Here is a 21235-nt window from a genome sequence, read left to right on the forward strand (position 1 = left end):
TTATTCTTTATTCTTTATTCGAAATCTTCTGCCTTGTGCATTTGGTACCCTTCATCCTGATACACTTGAAGGGTTTAAATAGATACTGTCTGGAGATGGTGTCTTAACTGATGTAGAAGCTCTCACTCTTAAGGAGAATATTTTGGGAGTAGTGTTAGGTTGGTGAGACAAGTATTTTCTGCCCCTCTGTTCATATCTATCGGGATAGTAGCTAGCCCTGAACTATCAGAGAGTTGACAAACTTTTCTGGAAAGGGCCAACTAGCCAAATATTCTAGCTTTCAATTTAGCCAACTACTCAGCTCTGTCATTGTAGCACGAAAGCAGCCATAGACAATATGTAAACAAATGGGTGAGGCTTGCTCCCATAAAACTTTCCTTGCAAAAAGAGGTGGTATGCCAGATTTGGCTCCTGGGCCATAGAACTGTAGCACGGGGGCTCTTTATTACTAAAGCCTTCAATAAAGATCAAAGTTTGTACTGGGAATGCAAAACGTAGGCATCTTACAATGAGGCGATTGATGTGCACTTGCTGGGGTAAGAGTCCTAAAGCTGCAGCCACTCCTTGGCGGAATATCCGAAGCAAGGTTATGTTCAGCCTGTTTACATCCATTTGCAGCGTCTGAAAAATAGAGGAAAAAAGAAATCAAAATTATAGTAAATTTTTGGTTCCACATTCAGTGCCCGCTGATGGCTGACCATGACAATTTCTGTGACTGAGAAATTCATACTCATGGTGCTTTATTGCATTTTTAATGGAGATTAGGGACATTTTATGTGAAATTTTAAATGATGTTAGTTAAAAATATGATGCAATTTGTCTAGGTATAATAAATAAAGCTAGGGAATAATCAATTCATAAGGAATTTCCCTGAAATGTGTGTTGGTCTTTAGCTTAAGGCCAGATGACAGATTGGAGTATACGGCCAAGTACATTTCAGCAATCCAAGCCTTAGGACATCTTTAATTTGTGTTCACACACAGTCACATGCTGTGTAGGTTCTGTGATGCTAGACTTGGCAGTTTCTTTATGTAGTGATCCACTGCCAGTGCAAGGCAAAAGAACAAGGTGCAATAATGCATTTTCAAACTCCGGTAGAGAAGCCAATGGTACTCATAATTTGGTCTAAGGTAAACAGTTGTTTTTCATTTGTTTGGGCAAACACTCTTAATTTTCAGGTTATTTGGGGGAAAAAGCACAACTAAATATTTAAAAATTCCTAAAATACAAATCAAGTTACAAAATTCATAGTATAGCCTTTGTTTAAGCCATGGGTGGTATTACTACCTTTAAAGTAAAATTGTGAACTAGTTAACAAAGTATTTTCAAAAATGCATCATAACCATTTGAGGTAGGTATTTTGCAAGATGGGGAAACCAACTCTTTATGCATTTCTTATATTTTATAATCCTTATTTCATTAACTTGACCATAGCAGGTTATAAAATAGCTGTTAGATGGTTGCAATATCATCTATTCTATAAAGTGGAGCACACCACCTCTATTTGTGCACTTCTGTGATAAAGAGATTGGCTTACACGCATAATCTACTATAGTATAAACATTCTTACAGGACCTTTTCACAGCTTGTTGTAAAAGGACAATGGAACGTTTTCAAGAATTTATTGTTTTTTTTTTTAATGTTTATTTAGTTTTGAGAGATGGGGAGAGAGAGCACGAGCAGGGGAGGAGCAGAGAGAGAAGGAGACAGAGGATCCAAAGCAGGCTCTGCACTGACAGCAGCAGGGTTGATACAGGGCTTGAACTCAAGAACTGTGGGATCATGACCTGAGCCGACATGGTCAAATGCTCAACTGAGAATTTAACATTTTTTAAGGAAATAATACATAAAGTTATACATAACTTCTATGCATAAAGTTAGTACAAAATAAGTGATTGGAAACTGGACCAAATACTCAATGTTACAGGAATCAGAGGGATTTGGGAGGTCAAAAGACATGAATGGTTTTCAGTTAAATGGTGAACCCAGCTGAAGTTCCTGCCTGCTTTTACATCTTAGGATCTTTTTTTTCTTAATTTAATTTAATCTTTTTTTTATTTTAGAGAGAGAGAGAGAACACGAATGGGAGAGAAGGGAAGAGAGAGAGCAAGAGAGAGAAAGAGAGAGGGAGAGAATGTTAAGCAGGCTCCACGCTCAGCAGAGTCTGATCCCATGACCCTGGGATCATGACCTGAGCTGGAAATCAAGAGTTGGTTGCTCAACCGACTGAGCTACCCAGGCACCCACACCTTAGTATCTTTTAATGCTTGCCTAGGGTCAGGGACCATAGAAGTGGGTCACTTAGGAAACTAAAACTGGACTCCTTGCCAAAAACTGAGATCCAGAAAAGGTCAGACCCATTTCAAAACTTTAGCTAACAGTCCAATGAAAAAGTACAACTTGCTTCTGAGGAGAGGGAAAGGAGAATTATGTTGGGGGATAGGTAGAAAAGCTATATCAACACCATCAGTGATACTTATTTTATGAAATAAAACCCATCAAATGTATATTTGCTATATTATTTTATAATTTATAATTTATAATTGTTTGCTATATTATTCTCTCTACTTGTCTATAGACCAAAATTTTTTCTGATATAAAACAGCATAATTTAATACAGAAAACTAAGACTTGAGCTCAACCCAGAAGGATGATCAGGATTTGGAAATGTAGTAATGAGGAAAGCATTATAGTTTCATGCATGCTTTATGTTCTATGGAAACATGCCTTATGGAAAATCCAACAGATAAGAAAAACTCAGTCCACCTGGTGGTTCTGAGAAAGAGAGGGCTTCCTTTTGTCCAACAGTTTCCTTTTGGCTCTGCAAGGCTGTGGAAACCACCAACAGATAGGGGACATTGCACTGGAGACTTAACTCCTCTTCCTTTGCAAGGCCAAAGATGGGTTCCTCAGTTCCTGCAAATGCTGATTAGGAACCACTGACTTCTGGCTCACCCCCAGTGTTTGTCAGGCAGGGTGAGCAGGCAGGCACTGCTTCTGATCCCCATGGGCAGGGTTTGGAGCCAGCAGTCTACGCTGGGAACCGAGACTCAAGGGGCTTGCATACACACTTGAGAACTCAATTCCCAGGGTCATGATTAGCTCGAAGCTTGTAACTGTGGAAACAGTATTAAAATCGAAGTTCCCCAGACGAAAATGGTAAATGGAAGTGAAATGGGAAGTCAAGATTAAAAATCACTCAAAATGGCAACTTTCTAAGAAGGCAAAAGCTGTGCATTTGAAACAGGAATTTAGACTACCTAACTAGAGTCAAGAAATTAGTTGAAATAATTAGTTTAAAATTACAATCATCTGGTTCATTGCATCAAAATATTTGAATAATTTGCCTCAGTTCTCTGCTTGCCTGAGAAAAACTGGCATGCATTTCTGACTATCCCCCATAAAATAATGATACTCAAATGAAGTACAAACAAATAAGTATATATTTGAGGGTCTAACATGTGCCAGACATTATGTATGAGTGCAACTGGAGAAAAACAAAGGATTTGAGACAAAATGAGAATTTTATTTCAGAAGAAATCAAAGTGTAAGAACTCCTGTAGTTAGAAGATATATGTTCATTCCTTCCTTCTGGATAGGTGCTAGAGATGCACAGCTTCTTTTCCTCCTATCATGTAAAATCATAACAACTATGATAGAATATAAATTTCCATGGCAATAACAATAGTGTCATAACTTCAAAGTTACCATGCAATAATGCAGGATATATTTTAGTCTGAATTCTAAACCCATTTAGTCATTTGTATTATTTAACATACAAATGATTTAAGTTTTTAATTTCGAGAGATTCAAAGGCTCTTTCCAAATGCAAATACCAAGCCATAAAGCTATTCACAGCAGTAAATAATGCAAATAGAGTTACTATCCAAAAACAATCGAGTATTTTATTGGTATTATAAATACATATACAGAAAAAAACGGAACGTATTAAAAAATTCAAAGATTTCAAACTCCATCTGTATTTAAATGTTTTTGGCCTCTGCCTCGTTAAGAGAGTTCTGAGTCAACACTCTTTATCTGGGGCCTAGGGTCCACCCCAGCTAGCCTACAACCCGGGAAAAAGAGATACTACTTTGTAATAAGACTTTCTTTGATCACTGGATTGTCCACTAAAGTAATTGAAGCCTGTGACCCTTAGACATAAATTAGTCCAGTGGAATTCATTAAAATGTAGTACTTAATCCTATTCACCAGCATTATATTTAAATTAGAAGTATGTGATTGGCTTTTAGCAATTTATTTTTCAAGAACAGGTGAATAATTTTTGCCTGGGAGGGGGGCAGTTTTCTAAATGTTAGACCCCTTTTGATGTAATGCAGCCTGGTCTGCCATCTGGTCAAACCCAGTAAGAGTCAAGACCACACCCAGTGGCCCCATTAGGAGGAGGAAGGCCAAATGGTCAACTCTCTTCCTAGAGAGATGACTTCAAAGCCCCTCAAAGTCTCCATTCCCAACAGCCACAAAGGAACCCAGCTTCCTCAGGACCAAGCCTGTCAAGAGGAATCTGCCCTATGTCTTTCTAACTTTGTGTGCCCATTGCTACCTGGGACGTCTAACTCCACATTATTAACAAGGAGCATCCCATTTTGTCCAGAGGTTAGATTGTCAAGTGAATTCCCGGAATAAAAACAAAAGTTTCCCTGTTTATGTCTCTGAACCAAGGAGAAGACCCTGACCTATCAGAAGCATTTTATACAATTGCCACGTCCCTTTTTACAATTCTGTGTTGTCCTCTGCTATTTTTAGACAGTATTTTATTTTATTATTATTTTTAAATGTTTAGTTTTGACGGAGAAGCAAGGGTGCGAGCGGGGGAGGGGCAGAGAGAGAGAGGGGGACATGGATCCGAAGTGGGCTCCATGCTGGCAGCAGAGAGCCCAATGTGGGGCTCAAACTCAAGAACCATGAGATCATGACCTGAGTCAAAGACAGAGGCTTAACTGACTAAGTCTCCCAGATGCCCCAACATTATTTTATTTTTATTTTCATATTTTACATTCCCACCTTTCTCAGAATTTTATAACTGCTTCCTTCTACATGAATGTCCTACTTCTTACACTTCAAACTCAATATCACCAACTGAACTTACTTACCTTTTTTCCTCTCCCCCTCTGTGACCAAATTTACACCTATTTCTGTATCCCATATAATGGGATGAAGTCTCATATTTGGGAGTCAATTGACTTGATTTTTTCCCTCATGCTTCATCCCACCATCCAATTAATTATCAAGTTCTATTTATTCTACCTTTTAAATATCTGTTGAAGGTTGAATCCATTTTCATCTAACATTTCTACCATCTTGGGTCAGACGACTACCACGGCCATCTGGACTGTTTGAATAGAATCTTCATGGGTTGCCAATCTTCTTTGGCTTCTAATTCATTCCCTATATGGACATCATAGTTATCTGTGCAGAATGCTAGCCCAATGGAATCACTACTTAAAATACTTTAAGGAAATCTAACTTTATTTCTTCCTTCTTTAAAAAATTTTTTTGGATGTTCATTTATTTTTGAGAGAGAGAGAGAGAGAGACAGAGAGAAACAGAGAGACAGAGCACAAACAGGGAAGGGACAGAGAGAGAGAGGGAGACACAGAACGTGAAGCAGTCTCCAGGCACTGAGCTGTCGGCACAGCTGACAGTGAGATCATGACCTGAGCGGAAGTCAGACGCTTAACCAACTAAGCCACGCAGGTGCCCCAGGAAGTCTCATTTTCTAATGAGAGGTTCTAACTCCTTGGTTCACTGCAATCTCCCTGTCCTTCCAGTGTTACCTCCCAGTCCTTCCCATCATGCACTTTACCCTCCAGCTGTATGTAAGGTGTATTAAACAGGCCATACCCTTTTGCATTGTGTCAGTGTATATCTGAATCACTGGCTGGGCTTCCTTCATTCTCCCTGGAGACTCAGCTCAAAGACCATTCTGTCAGCCTTCCACAACCTTGCCTTCCTCCTCCTTTTGTTTGCATCTTTCAGTTCTCCAAGAGTATTCCATGTTGGACTTTAGTTATATTTTGTTTAAGTTTTTATAATAAAAACTTCATACTTATTATTAAAAAAAATCAAGGTACAGAAAGATACATAGTAAAAAGTGAAAACATGCTTGTCCTTTCAATATCCAGAAATAACACTGCTTCCTGTGTATCATTCAAATATTTTCTATACATATATTATATAAAAATAACATGTATATATTATATATCATGTTTATCGCTGTTAAGTACAAATAAACAACACATACCATTCCACAATTTGCTTTTTTCACTTATTAATATATCTGGGATATATTTATATATTTATAATATATACTGTAATCAAATATCATGTTTAGATTCTTATCTAATAATGTCTTACTTTTAATAGGCTAGTTTATCCCATTCACTTTCATTATTTTAACAGACCTAGATGTGTTGTATTATTTTATGTTATCTTTTTAAATCTGTTTTTATTTTTCCTTAATTTTCTATCTTTTGCATTGTGGTCTGGTTTGTTGTTGTTGTTCTGTATTTTTTTCCTCCAGTGTCTATATTTATAGTATTAAATAATATATGCCAATATATTTAAACTTTTATTTCTTGATTTATAGACTTTAGAAAGTATTTATTAACTTCCTGCTATGAAAAACAAAGAAAATGTACATCTCTTCCCACCAATTCTCATGATCATCTCCCAGTTTTTATAATTATATTATTATTTTTATATTGTTATGTTTTATATATTTACATTATATTCTGTGTAATAGAGACTACTCATCCAGCCTATTGCCTCCTCCTGGAAACTCAGCCCATTTACAACTAGGTGAAGCCATGTGATAGTTCTCACCAATTATTATAACTGAAAGTGAGGTGATATTTTCAGTCGGAGGCAGTTAAGAATGAGGGTGCCTTCTCTATCTTTCTCTCTTCTCTCTGTCTACAAGCTGGATGGTTCCAGGGTGACTCTCAGACTGTGAAAATGGTGGAGCCACACAAAGGCAGATACCTGGCACCCCAAAACACTGTATGACACAGAGGCCCTGCCCAACACCCCTGATTAAACAACGACATGAATTAAGCATAAACTTTTATTGTATTAAGTCACTCGGATACTGGGTTGTGTTAGCATTATTTACACTGATGAATATGTTTTGTAATTATAATTTTTAAAGTTCTATAGTGTTAGTTAAATATCCAAATGGATTCAGTGGTCATGATCAGCCTTTTTAAATAGGAGTGCCACTATTCCTGAGTTCTTTAGTTTGCTATAGCTCTTATTTAACCGGATTTCATTATCAAATAGCTTCTTTCAAGCAGGGTTCATGAGTGCTGTATTTCCTGAGGCATCATATGTTTGAGAATGTATGTGGTGTTTGTAACAGTGACAAGTTGGCTGGATATTAAATTCTTGATTCAAGCTTTATTTTTATTTTTTGCCTTTGAACTCTGCTATTATTCCAACACCTTCTGGTATTGAAAGTTGCCATGAAAAATACCTTGGCTTGAGGCTAGCCTGTCTTGTAGATAACCTACTCTACTGTTTCCATCTGAAATCTCACAGGGGTCGTCATGTTTCAAGTTAAAAATTTCCATCAGGGTATTTCCTTGGGTTGATAGTTCCTGCAGCCAGCCATGCCCTTGAAGTCTACAGATTCCAGATTCTTTATTTCAGAAGTATTTTCTCCTATTATACATTTGAATGATTTTTCTTTGACATAATTTTTTAGTTCGTCCTCAAGGACACAAATTGTGCAATTATATAAATTTTTTTGTCTTTCTAACTACTTTATTTTGTGTACTTATTTTCTCTTACCACTTGTATGTCTTTATTCAATTGAAATTTTCTCAGGCATATGCTTTCAGCAGAATCTGTTCTATCCTTTTTGTTTCTAATGTGGTTTTGATTTCTGTAATATGTGTTTCATTGTTATCTTCTTGTATCTTCTGAGTTCCGCTGGCTTGCTCTTTGTGATGCCCTAGACAAGATATGTTCTCTCTTCACAGTTTTAGACAAGAAGTGACAGAAAACTTTTGTTTATAGTTTCTCTGCCTTTTGTATCTATTTTTAAGTCTAGTTTTTTCCCGAGTTCAGCTTCTGTTTCTCTCTTAAAATGCTCCTGGCTTTCTGTCACTTTTAGGGTTAAATTCAATTAGGGCCTCCAAGGCCTTACTGGCTCCTGTTTCTTCTGAGCCTCATATCCTTCCCTCAAGCCACTTCTCAGACAAGCCTCCCTCATTTTTACCTCATGGCATTGGCATCTTCTTGCCCCCTGAAGAGTTGTTCAGTATCACTGTATGGTGGCCCTCTCCAGTCAGGCAGCTTTCAGTTTAAATGCCACTTTCCTCAGAGAGACCTTCCCTGGCCACCACCTATCACATCACTGTGTTGTCTTCTCCTCACGGTGTTTATCACTATCTGACAGTTTCTTGTTTCTTTTATTTCTTCCCTTACTAAAATGTGAGCCCCACTGGTGTGGGACCTTGTCAGTCTGGCTCTGTGCTATATCCCTAGGACCTGGAATGGTACCTGGCACATAGTCAGTATTAAAAAAAAAAATCTTTGTGGAATGCAAGAATACATGAATCATCATAATCAACACAGTGTTGTTACTAATTGGAAGAATCTGGATTCCATGGTAGGCGTAGAAAGGTTACAAAACCAGGGCACTACTTTTGAGGCGTTATATCTGGTTAAGTAGTTCATCTGAAATGCCTAATCATTCAAAAACACACAGAATTGATTTAACACAACTTATATTTGATTTGTAATTAATATGTCTCTGTTTGACTTTTCCACCATTCAGAAAAAATAAGTTCATTTCATCTTATCAACTTTCTTTATTTTTTAAAGAATTTTTTAAAAAAATGTTTGTTTTTGAGAGAGAGAGAGAGAGAGAGGGAGTGAGCAGGGGAGGGGCAGAGAGAGAGCGGAGGACAGAGGATCTGAAGGGGGCTCCGCATTGTCAGCAGAGAACATGATGCAGGGCTCAAACTTACCCACTGTGAGATCACCTACTGAGCTGACATTGGACACTTAATCGACTGAGGCACCCAGACACCCCTCATCTTAAAACTTTCTAAAGCTTGCTTCTCATAGGCAAAGTCAATGTAATTTTTTCTGAGTTGTGTGCCATATTGGTTGTAAATGGAATTCAAAAATCAGTGTTAGTGTCTGTCTCTTGTGGCTCATTTGAGAGTTTTAAAGTTTATCTTTCTAATGATAAGAATTAAATATAGTCATGATAGCAGGTTTAGACAACACAAGAATTAGTAAAAGAAGTAAATATTATTCTTAACACTTTATCCATTACCCTTAAATAAAAATTGTGGTGTTTTTAGTGTTAGCTTTTTTCTGATACATAGGCAGGCAATACAATATAATGTAATATACATGTGTATATATTAGATATACCCAGATGTATCATACAAATATTTATCCATTTTAATGTGATGCTGTAACTATCATCTTTCTATAGCTTTCTTCCTTCCATGATGTTAGGAGGAAACACTTATTCCCCAACGCTGATGTTTTATTCTGTGTGGTTGCAGTCCAAATACAGTAATATTCCTTAATTCTTCTCCTTGGTCTCCCCAGCAGAGGAGAAATGACTTGCATAATTGGTACATTTGGAATGAGATACTGGGGCATGTGGGCTCTGTGCTTTCCTTTTGCGGTCTGCTTGTCTGTAAAGAGCATATCATCTGGTCTTCTCTTAGTAAGTGGTAAAGTAAGTTGTAAAAGCTCTGTCCCTTTAGGGGAAACCACAGTTGGCCGATATTGCTGTGACTAGTTAGTAAATTTGCCCACGATGGAGAGGCAGTCATAGAAGTATATTGTTATCATGGTCCTAAGTCATATCTCTAGCAGATCTATCAAGAATAAAGCTACATTTTTATCTCCACAGGCTGCTTCCTCTATCTTAGGTGGGAAGGAGAAGGATGCTATTTCTAGGCCTCCTCTAACACCAACACTAGCACTACAAGGTCAGACATTACCCACCCCCAGTATCTAGAAAAAGGCAAAAAGGCTCTAAAAGTTTTCTTGTTGGTTGGTGTTGATTTCAGCATGGATATCTCCAGAGAGAGAAAGATCAGAGGAAAATCAGGAATATGGTATTATGGAAGTCAGGAGAAGAGTTCCTAAAAGAGGTTTGCCAACACTACCAGATGCGGCTGGAGATTAAGAAAAATGTGGACCAATAAATGGCTGTTGGATTTGTTGATGAAGCATAACTGGTGGATTTCAGGTAGGGTTCTCAAAATGTGGCCCGGTGCACTGGGAGGCCAAATGAGTCTTCGCTGGAACCCATTTAAAAGTATAGGGTCACTGTGTAGAAATATGGGTGCATGATGTACAATTCTATAGATTTTTATTTATCCCTAAGGGTCATTTAATGAGTTATTAAGGGTTAGTAAAAGTTGATAACTCATAAGCTAAAATCAGCATGTTATTGGTGTATATTGAGATTTTAGGGGGTTAAGGAGTGAGAATACAATGAAGAAACCAGCAGAACACCAGGACCAGTTTATGTTGAGAACAAAAGGAGAAAGATGGAATGGTAAATAGAAAAATCTTTTGCTCCATGTAGTTAAGACCTTTATGGTCTTATGGACCATATGGACCATATGGACCTTTATGCCATAACAATAACATGTCAGATGACTTAATCTTGCTTCTTAAGATCCTGCACTGTGATGAGCTACCCCCTTTACACATGAAATGAGGATACTAGAGTTCAGGCCAGAGTAATGTTCTGAGACATTTGGAAGACAATTGCGATGTCAGTTTCGTGAGTTTCTCACATCCTTGCTCTGTTGTAGTTACAGGCAGCTAAAATCAATTGATGAGCTAACCGGTTAAAAGATTCATGAAGGAGCTGAATGAGTACTGGTAGTGACTGAGAAAAGGTCTCTATGTTTCTTGTTTAGAAAGGTAAGACCTTGTGGGAAAGGGAAATACTTAGGAGGTTCTTGAATTATGAGCTCACACATTTAAAAGTTTTGGCCTACTCTGTTTTCTAGTTACTAGGAAGACTGAACACAACCTCAAATGATTGTGTTTGTGTGTTTGGAAGTTTCAGGTAGGTGAGTAAATACCAAATAAAAAAAAAACCTTGCCACGCTAAAATATAATAGGTCAGAGCATGGTTAGGGAATAGACAGACTTGGATTTAATCCTGGGACTTGGTCAAATTATTACTTCTCTCTGAGTTTCAGTTTCATCATCTGCCAAATGGGGACAATAACTGTGCCCCTTCATGGGGCTTTTGAGGATCACATTAGTTATTAGATAAAAACCAGCTAAAACTGACAGATAAAAGGTGCTCCATAAACTAGGCTTAAAGATACGAATTTACTAGGGGCTCCTGGGTGGCTCAGTCAGTTGCTTGTCCGACTCCGGCTTAGGTCATGATCTCCTGGTTTGTGGGTTCCAGCCTTGCGTCAGGCTCTGTGCTGGCAGCTCAGAGCCTGGAGCCTGCTTCAGATTCTGGGTGTGTGTCTCTCTCTCTGTCCCTCCCTCGCTCATGCTCTGTCTCTCAAAAACAAACAAACAAACAAACAAACAAACAAACAGATATGAATTTACTATATATCAATGTTAAGAACCATTAACTAAATGACCTGCTTCTATGGATATTCAGGGCAAGGGGAAATTGAGTAGCAACTTTGTTGATTAAATGAAGGCTCTTTATTTATTTCCTGGAACAGTAATAACATCAACACATGAAGAAGTGGCCTGATTGGATTTCCAGTGTTTGCAGTGTTTGCATTTACTGATTGTTTCAGTTATCTTGGAGCTGTAGCCAAAGTCAGTCAGGAAATTTAGGTTAGAGGAAAAAGCAGTGGTCAAAACAGTTTGATTTTTCTAAAGTGACATAATGTTTGGAGAATATGTATTGGAGGTTTAAAGTTAAAATGGCACATTTTAAGATGGAGGTTTAAAGTTAAAATGGCACATTTTAAGATGGATTTTTTGATTTCAGAATCTCTGCTTCCACTTCCTCCCTACTTCACCCTTGCAAACCATGGTTATGTGAACAGTCAACCCAAATCCCAAACCATACAGAAGGCTCTTTATAGATATTGCATTAAATTAAATTATATATTTATAGATATAGAATTTATATTCATCATCCTTTTCTTTTTTCTCTCTACTAAAAATTAAATAATAATATTAAACAATCAAATTAAGTGATTTGGATTAGAAGCCTTTGTCCTACTCATTTAAAAAGCTTTTTATAACCTAGTTTTTTCTTCATTTCATTAATCTCTCTACTCTATTTTAATATTACCTCTTAATTAGTGTTCCCTTTCACATCCCCTAGTAACATTCTTATAAAAAAACCTCTCTTTTGCCTTTGAAGACCTCTAAAATTTAGCAATTAAGTAGAAACTTTTATATACTGTTCTGAAAATTTTAGATTCTATATGATTTGGAGTAAACCCCCAACCTTACAGTAACATATTCTTAAAATCATGAACTGGTACAAGTCTTGACTTTCCCATGTACAAATTCACTGGAGGAGATAAAGCTTCCATATGTTATAAAATAACACTATACTTTTATGATACTGCCATTCCCATACCTTGTGAAATTGTGTCTATTTATAACTTATAAAAATATTTTTATAAAAGTTACAAACATCTGTGGATGAAATAGAAGGAAATAGAGGCTTAATACAAAGTTCTTTAGAGACAGGAGAAAAATCATGATTTAACCACAAATAGATATTACCCTGGGTACAGTAAACAAACATAATAGCAAGTTACTTGCTTTCAACAGAGTTTTCAAGTCTCATTATTATATGTCCAAGCCGACAGAAATTTCCCCATTCATCTCCCCGGATTATGTTTTCTATCTTGTACTGAATGTTACCTCTCCATTATTCTTATTCCTGTGTTCTCTTTCATTCCCCCCCACCCCGCCCCCACATTACTTCCACCCCAGTCCTCCCCCCACTTCCTTCACCATTTCTCATGCTGGAGGCAGAACACAGCAGCCAAAAGCTGGAGTTGAAAATGGTTGGAATCGGGGCTAGGCAGAAACCCTGTTTGGACAAAAGCCCAATAATCAGGCAAATGTTGCCTGGAAAACCAGGTCAGACAAATTCAGGTTTCTACACCCAGCCCCGTCAAGATGACAAAAGTGTAATCATCACAGCCATGACCGCGACACTCATGCAGCTTTTGTGAAAGGACAGAGGAGGCATCGGACCACTGTTTCCATTAAGAACTGAGACCCGGGGCGCCTGGGTGGCTCGGTCGGTTAAGCGTCCAACTTCGGCTCAGGTCATGATCTCACGGTCCGTGGGTTCGAGCCCTGCGTCGGGCTCTGCGCTGACAGCTCAGAGCCTGGAGCCTGTTTCAGATTCTGTGTCTCCCTCTCTCTGTGACCCTCTCCCCTTCATGCTCTGTCTCTCTCTGTCTCAAAAATGAATAAACGTTAAAAAAAAATTAAAAAAAAAAAAAAGAAAGAAAGAACTGAGACCAAACTAACTTCTAAGTGGCAGTTAGGGATGCTTGGAAATACATATCCAAGGGCAAAGTAATAATCCTTCAACTCTCCAAGCTGTTGTTTGCTAGTCAGAAACTGATATTTTCCAAAACCATCAAATATATAAATGTTACTTTAAAAAAGGAAGAAATTAACAATCCTCACAGGCCACTGGGTGCTTTACTCCCAATGTGGGTAAAATAGAGAGGTGGGTCCTTTTGATTTATATGTGCTTATATTCAATCAACAGAAATCTATTCTTTCGGGACTGTCAATTTTCCTAGGCAAACGCTTGAGCTGTGAACCATCAGGGAGACCACACGGACTGTGAAGAGTCAGTCTGATCGCAAGGGTGGTTTGGAGGCTAACGTCCATGGAAGGATGTTATAAATTTTATTTCCATTCCCTCCACGAAGTAGTTTATGTTCTACGTCAATGACTGTAATAGGATTCTGTTTTTTGCTCTTCTGGTGAACTACATAATTCTCCAAGAAACATGCTAAAGTGAAATGAGGTTTATTGGTATGTGTTTTTGAGATGCAAATAAGAACTCTACAATCTAGTGTCCTTTCAACTTTTATTCTCAGTAATCTTGATATTTCTGTCACAGTGGGAATTAACAAATTTTCTGCATAAGTAAAAATGAATAAAGACAGAACATGGGATAAGATTTAGTCAATGTTCTTATGTGTTTTTTCATCTGCAGAATGAGATGGCAAAATAATAGTAAGTGTATAATTTTCCACAATGTGTTATTTTAGTTATTAACACCTTGAGAACCATCTCATTTCTAGAAAAGAAAGACTCTAAGTGATGTAGTCTGCAGCATAACTGTAATGCATAGCATGACCCAGCCAATTTCATGTTATCTCTTCCAGTATTTTCTGTAATACTCTTGTCTTTTCTTTTAACATGATTGGAGCCACGGTACTTATTAGGATTGTTATATCTGGTCTAATTATTAAATTGTTAAATACAAGTGCATGGATTGATAAGAAAAACAATGGAGGCTATATTTAACTTATTTCTCCTGTTACAGGTAAATTTAGAAATGTCTAATTTCATACAACACAGCCCAGCATCAATCGTCATCTGAGTAATTCACCCTAGCAATTAAAAAAATAAATTTAAGATTGTGGAAACTGTCAGGGAAGATGCTGGTATATAAAACTAAGAAGTCACATCTTCTTTAAGACTTTAAATTCTATCAAATGACAGACTGTAAACACATTAGCCTTCCTCACATTAAAAAGTATCCATGCACTAGACATTAAAAGAAAATCACTAACAACTTTTGTGTCTTTTTAGTCTAAAATCTTGCTTCTAAACCCAAAATCCTGTTTTGAAATTAATGTCAAGCAATCATTTGGGATCATTATCTGCTCAAGTTTCACACAGGAGACATACTAAAAAAAAAAAAAAAAAAAGAAAGACGAAAGAAAGAAAATCTGACAACTCTATATTTCATGGCAAATAGAGATTGACTTGAATCAAATGATATATTTGGGCCATCTTGATGACTGTTTTCTGCAATATTGAATCAGACAGGAAGTTACACCAATTTTATTATTAAGATGAGTTGAAACTCCAGATGCAGTATTTTTTGACATGGTTATTCATCATCACAGACCACAGATAAAATCAGAATTATCCATAACTTTGTACCAACACCAGAACCACTATATTATTTTTAAACACTCAAACTAAATTCTAAACTCAATACATATTTTTTGAAATAAACTTAAGTGAACTAAATATTTTGCGAGGTTTTTCACCTGAGGATAATAGCACTGTGCAGATTAACTAATGAATTCATACATAATTTTTAATGAGAGCCATAATTCTTATGAGGGCAGACAGTTCTTGGTTTACTGGTGGAAAACAACAAAGCTGAGGTCCCTGGTTGGGAATTAGACCAGGGATGTCTCATGTCACTAACTTTCATTCCTTGGTCCCCCACATCCGATTACAATGGAAGATCTGACTAGTCTTTTAGTGAAGTCAGCTTGCAAAGGCAGGGCCCCCAAGATGCAGTTATGATAAAAAACATCTAGATTTAGTGACTTAGTCCATTTAACGTTTCCCTTTCTAGATTGTAAATGCAAGCTAAGTCATCTTTTCCGCAATGTCAGTGTGGGAACTACATAAGAAAATATCCGCTCCACTCAGTATCTTTTACGTATTTTTCAGTTCTGTCCAAGTGGATGTATTTGTAACTCCATTCTCTTTAGGATGGATACACATTTTACGAGAAACTTCTTATGATTGCGGTAGGATCTTTATTTAGATATGCTGAATAATTGCATGGCATTTTATTTCAATTTCCAACTTTGAGGCTAAAGATATTTCCCTAGATATCACAAAGATTCTCTGCTGACTCACTCATATACAGCCACCCAAACAGATACAGACATAAATCTCAGTATTTACCCTCCTAACCTCGCACTGTTAATGTCACGAAAGATTCTCTTACCTGTTTGGAAATTGACTGGATGTTGTGATGAGTTTGATTTCCATTTGTGCTCTTTGTGTTATTTCCTCATCATAGCAAGCTGGACTAATCATAAAGCTTTCTAAGCTTGTGTGCTGAGATGAAGCCTCATTTAGTCACCTGGAGGTAACTGCCTGGTACTATTTCTAGAGACAGTGCTGATCCCAGGCCTGCTGTAGCAGCCCGTGCACTCCCAAGAGATACCCCAGGTGCTTGCTGTTTCGACAGTTTACTAGAATTGAAATTCACGGGGATTTTTTTAATGGTAATTAACAAAACTGTAAGATGAGAAATTTGTGGACTATAGACAAGGTGTATTGCATGAAGGATTTTCTTTTCTTTCTGTCTTTAAAAAACGATATGTTCACAAGGTATTTTCACAAAAAAATTTTTCTAGAAGTTCCACTATTTCCTCTAAAATATACTTACTCTGTGCTAGGGAATTTACAGATATTTCAACTCTCATCACAACTTAGAAAGCAGGGATTATTATTAGTCTTTTTACCAATGGGGAATTTAAAGTGATTTAAGCAAAGCCCACCTAATGAATCTGGTATTCAAATACAGGTTGGTTTGATTCCATAATTGGCGATTTTTTTTCCACTTCACCATATGCACATCATTATGATTTAACACAGAGGGATTTCAGATAAATGATTGTTGTAATTATTATTAGTAATGAAATATTTGGTCTGAAAAACAGAAGGAAATAAAGATAATTAAGACATGATCTCTGTCTTTAAGGAACTATGAGTCTGTTAGAATAAGGGCAATTGAGACACTATAGGGATTCCAGGAATTATGGGCTCAAGATATATGGCATAACTAGCAAGGTTGTAAAAAAATCATTTATACATTACTGGTGGCACAGTAAATTGATTTTTTAAAGAAATAGGGCACTGTGAAGAGTCTTAAAAATGTTCATGATCTTTGATCCACTAATCCCTCACATGCATATTTATCTTAAGGAAGTGATTTCAATGAATAAAGATAAATGGACACAAAGATTTTCTTTGCAGCATTATAGAAAAAAATCAGAAGCAACTTAAATGAACATCATTGCAAAAAGGGTAAGTTCATTATGGTGCATCAGTGGGAGGTTAATTGTGTAATTGTCTGTCCCTTTCCTGCATCATTAGTTGACCTTCTCTACTGGGTCTTTCTTTCTTTCTTTCTTTCTTTCTTTCTTTCTTTCTTTCTTTCTTTCTTTCTTTCTTTTCTTTCTTTCTTTCTTTCTTCTTCTTTTTTTTGATGTTTATTTTTAAGAGAGAGTGCATGCATGTGTGCAGGGGAGGGGCAGAGAGAGTGGGAGACAGAGGATCCCAAGCTGGCTCTGCGCTGACAGAAAAGACCTCCATGCTGGCTCAAACCCACGAACCATGAATATCATGACCTGAACCGAAGCCAGAAGGTTAACCGATTGAGCCTTCCAGGTATCCCACTGCTGGGTCTTTCCAATCTGCTTACAAATGTGCTGTAATATTTCTAATGTTAAAACAAAAGCCAAACAAACCAAAAGATCTCCTTGTTGGCCTTCATCCCTTTTCCTTACCCTCCTTTCAAACAAAGGTCTCACGAATTGTCTGTATTTGTTGTTTCCAATTCCTCAATTTGACCTGCTATTCTCCCTGTATCAGGTTATACTAAACCATCATGGCTACATCCAGTGGCCAAGGCTCAGTCTTTATGTTGCTCGATCTGCCAGGAGCCTTTGACATAGAGGATCCCTTCTATGATACGTTTTTCTCACCAGGCTTCCAGGAGACCACACCTTGGTTTTGTTTCTCATTCACCAGTCACTTCTTTTCAAATCTTCCTGACCTTTCTATGTTAAATGGTCATGTGCCCAATTCTTCATTTCTTACTTTTCCCCCCCTAAATTACAGTCTCAAATTAACCAGGACTTCATTCTCAGAACTCAACACTTGTATATCCATTGGATACTTGACATATCCACCTGGATGACGGTAACATAAGCTCTGACAGTTATTGTTTTTTTTCTTTTTTGCAATGCAGGTGCCTGACTTAAGCTGTGATTGCTGATGCATCCACATCAAAGAGGCATCCAGTTCAAAACAGGCATCCACTTGGAAGATGGCAAACTCCAATTAACACATCTGCTAGCCACACAACCAGATAAAGAGCTAGGCTGCTTACCCCTACCAAAACTCCCTTGTTTTAGAGATCTTGGTTGATTTCAACAACTGATTATTTGGGCCACTTGCTTTTCTCTTCCCATCCATATATTTTAAATTTATCAATAAAGAGTGAGCCATGAAACTCTCAACCCCCACAAAAGCAGAACCCTGGGTGCATGCTTGCATTCTCTCTCTACCCGTGATCTTGTTGTGTGGCTCCAGGTGTGTTGTGCAAATGCCAGATCCTGTAAGTAATAAACCTTTATTTTTTCAAACTTTCCTGATGGTTATCACTGAAGAGCATCTTGCAATCATAATAAGAATTGCAAGGGCCAGTTCAACCACAACCTTGGTTATTGATAGACTAAGACCAGCACAAACAATGACTAACTTGATCTTGTCTACATTGAACTCTTGATTCCTATCTTACCAACCTCCACCCCAAATCTGTTCTTCCTTTAATTTCCTTCCTCTCCATAATTGGCAACTTCAACCTTCTGTGTGCTCAGGTTAGAAACCAAGCATCATTTTTGCCTCCTTTCTCCCAGGACTCACAGCATCTGGCAAATCTAATCAGTTCTACCTTTGAACAATATTCAGTAGACCACTTCTCACCACCTCTGCCATTACCACCCTAACTCCCATCATCTATCACTTTGGCTACAATAGCCTTCTAACTGGTCGCTGCCTCTACTCTACCCACTGTAGTTTATTTTCTGAACAAAGCCAGAGTAATTTTTTTTAAGTTTATTTATGTATTGAGAAGGGGGGAGAAGACACACACACACACACACACACACACACACACACACAGAAAGCGAGTGAGGGAGGGGCAGAGAGAGAGGAAGAGAGAGAATCTCACACAGGCTCCATGCTCAGCTTAACGCAGGGCTTGGTCTAACAGTGCATGAGATCATTACCTGAGCCAAAGTCAAGAGTCAGGCACTAAACCAACTGAGCCACGCAGATGCTTGTTTAAGCCATAAATTAGATTGTATCACTACTTTCCTAGAAACCCTCCAGAGGCCCCACTTGTTCCCAACAGCATCCTCTCTTCCTCTGTCCATCCCTTCACCCCTGTCCCAGCCTGCATCTTCCACCAATCTTCCCCTCATTTTACCCCTTCTGTTCTGGTCCTCTTGCTGCTCTTCAAACACAGCAAGCTCTCTCTGACCTCAGGGCCTTTGTATGTACTGCCTCACTGTTAGGAATACTCTTCCTGAGATATATGCAGGGCTCATACCCTCATTTCATGCAGGTCTCTACTCAAACAATACCTTTTCAGAGATGCCTTCCCTAATCAGACTATTTTCAAATATCACTTTGCCTATCTGTCACTGTCTGCCTCCTTACCTTGCTTTATTTATTTATTCTACTTCAGCACTTTCCATCATTGATTTATAATATTCTCTCTGTATTAGAAGGCATTATTTAAGATAGGGATATTGGCAATTTTGCTTACTGTTGATTCACAGAAACTAGACAATGTCTGGCTTACATTAGAAGCTCAATAATATCTTTTGAATGAATAAATGAATTAAACACGTACATAATCTAATATTCAGTGAAATAAGCATAATGCAAAGTTGTATACTTCCATACATAATACAAAGTATGTATACTTTATAACTATATAAATGTGTTAAATTCTGTAAAGGGATACAAACACATTAAAATAATTCTGAGTAATGGTTTTTGAATACAATGTTACATTGTTAGATTAATTTCCAAGAGTTTTAAAATGTAAAATCACCATATATATCTGGGAAATGATATCAGTTGGCAGTTACGGAGAATGCAGTTGCTTATTTTGAGAAATGACTAGCTTCAACCACAGATCTCAGGGGAAAGTAGCCACAGTAATTTCAGAGTTGATACCACTCACATACACTTGAACATTATCTCCTGTTCAGGATAGCACACCAGTTAAGTGCAACAATTTGGAGTCAGATGGTCTGGGTATGAAGCCTAGTTATTTCTCTTAATAGCTATATGACTTTGGGTTCGTTACTTAACCACTATCAAGGTCAGTATTATTTTCAGACTTTTTTTTTAGATTCTCAGCAAAATTGAGTGATAGGTATAGAGGTTTCCCATATACCTCCTGCTCCCACACATGCTAGTCTACCCCATTATCAACATCCTTCACCAGAGTGGAATACTTGTTACAATTAATGAAATTATGACACACATTATAGTCACCTAAAGTTCACAGTTAACATTCGTGCTCACTTTTGGTGTTGTACATTCTATAGGTTTGGACAAATGTATGATGATATATATCCACCATTATAGTATCATAGGGTATCTTCCCTGCTCTAAAAATCCTCTGTGCTCCATCTATTCACCCCTTCCTTTTCCTGAACCCCTGGCAATCACTGATCTTTTTACTGTCTCCATAGTTTTGTCTTTTCCAGAATATCATATAGTTGGAATCATAGGAGCCAATCTCAGATTGCTTCTTTCACTCAGTAATATGAATTTAACTTCCCTCCATGTCTTTTCATGGCTTTTTTTTTCACTCCTTTTTAGCACTGAATAATATTCCATTGTCTGGAGGTACCAAAATTTATTTATCTGTTCACCGACTGAAGGCTATCTACGTTGCTTCCAAGTGTGGGCAGTTATAAATAAAGCTGCTCTAAACACCAATGTGCAGGTTTTTGTGTTCAAGGTCATTTTTTTTTTAGTACCCTCCTTGGAGGGTTGTTGTGGGGGTTAATTGAGATAAAGCTTTTAACATGCTTAGCACACTGCCTGGAACCTGGTATGCATTCAATAAACGTTACCACTCATTATATTTTTATTATTAAGCTGGCCAGATAGTTTTGCCTTATTTCACAGATAAGGAAACTGAAATTCAAAAAACTGAAATGGCAACCAATAAGTGGCAAAATTAGGGCTCTTAACCAGGTCTTCTAATTCTAAATCCAATTGTCCTATTATGTCATGTGGACATTCTGCAGAAGGCAAGCAAAGGCTAGACTCACTCTGCTTAGTATGGAAAATGATGCTTTGCCTCTTAGTCAACTTTACTGTCATTTTATTTAAATTATAATTTACAAGGAATTTTATACACATAGCAACTCCTATAATATATCACAAGATAATT

General features: G+C 37.5%; 1 protein-coding gene across 1 annotated transcript in view; it reads right to left on the bottom strand.

The window, feature by feature from the left end:
* The window catches only part of PTPRR (protein tyrosine phosphatase receptor type R), a 241745-nt gene that overhangs the window by 115690 nt on the left and 104820 nt on the right, over positions 1-21235 (bottom strand). The window contains exon 3 of the mRNA XM_027071251.2: positions 508-621. Within this exon, the coding sequence (XP_026927052.1) occupies positions 508-621 (114 nt within the window). The remainder of the gene's footprint in view (positions 1-507; positions 622-21235) is intronic.

Source organism: Acinonyx jubatus, chromosome B4, assembly GCF_027475565.1.
Source record: "Acinonyx jubatus isolate Ajub_Pintada_27869175 chromosome B4, VMU_Ajub_asm_v1.0, whole genome shotgun sequence".
Taxonomy (NCBI): domain Eukaryota; kingdom Metazoa; phylum Chordata; class Mammalia; order Carnivora; family Felidae; genus Acinonyx; species Acinonyx jubatus.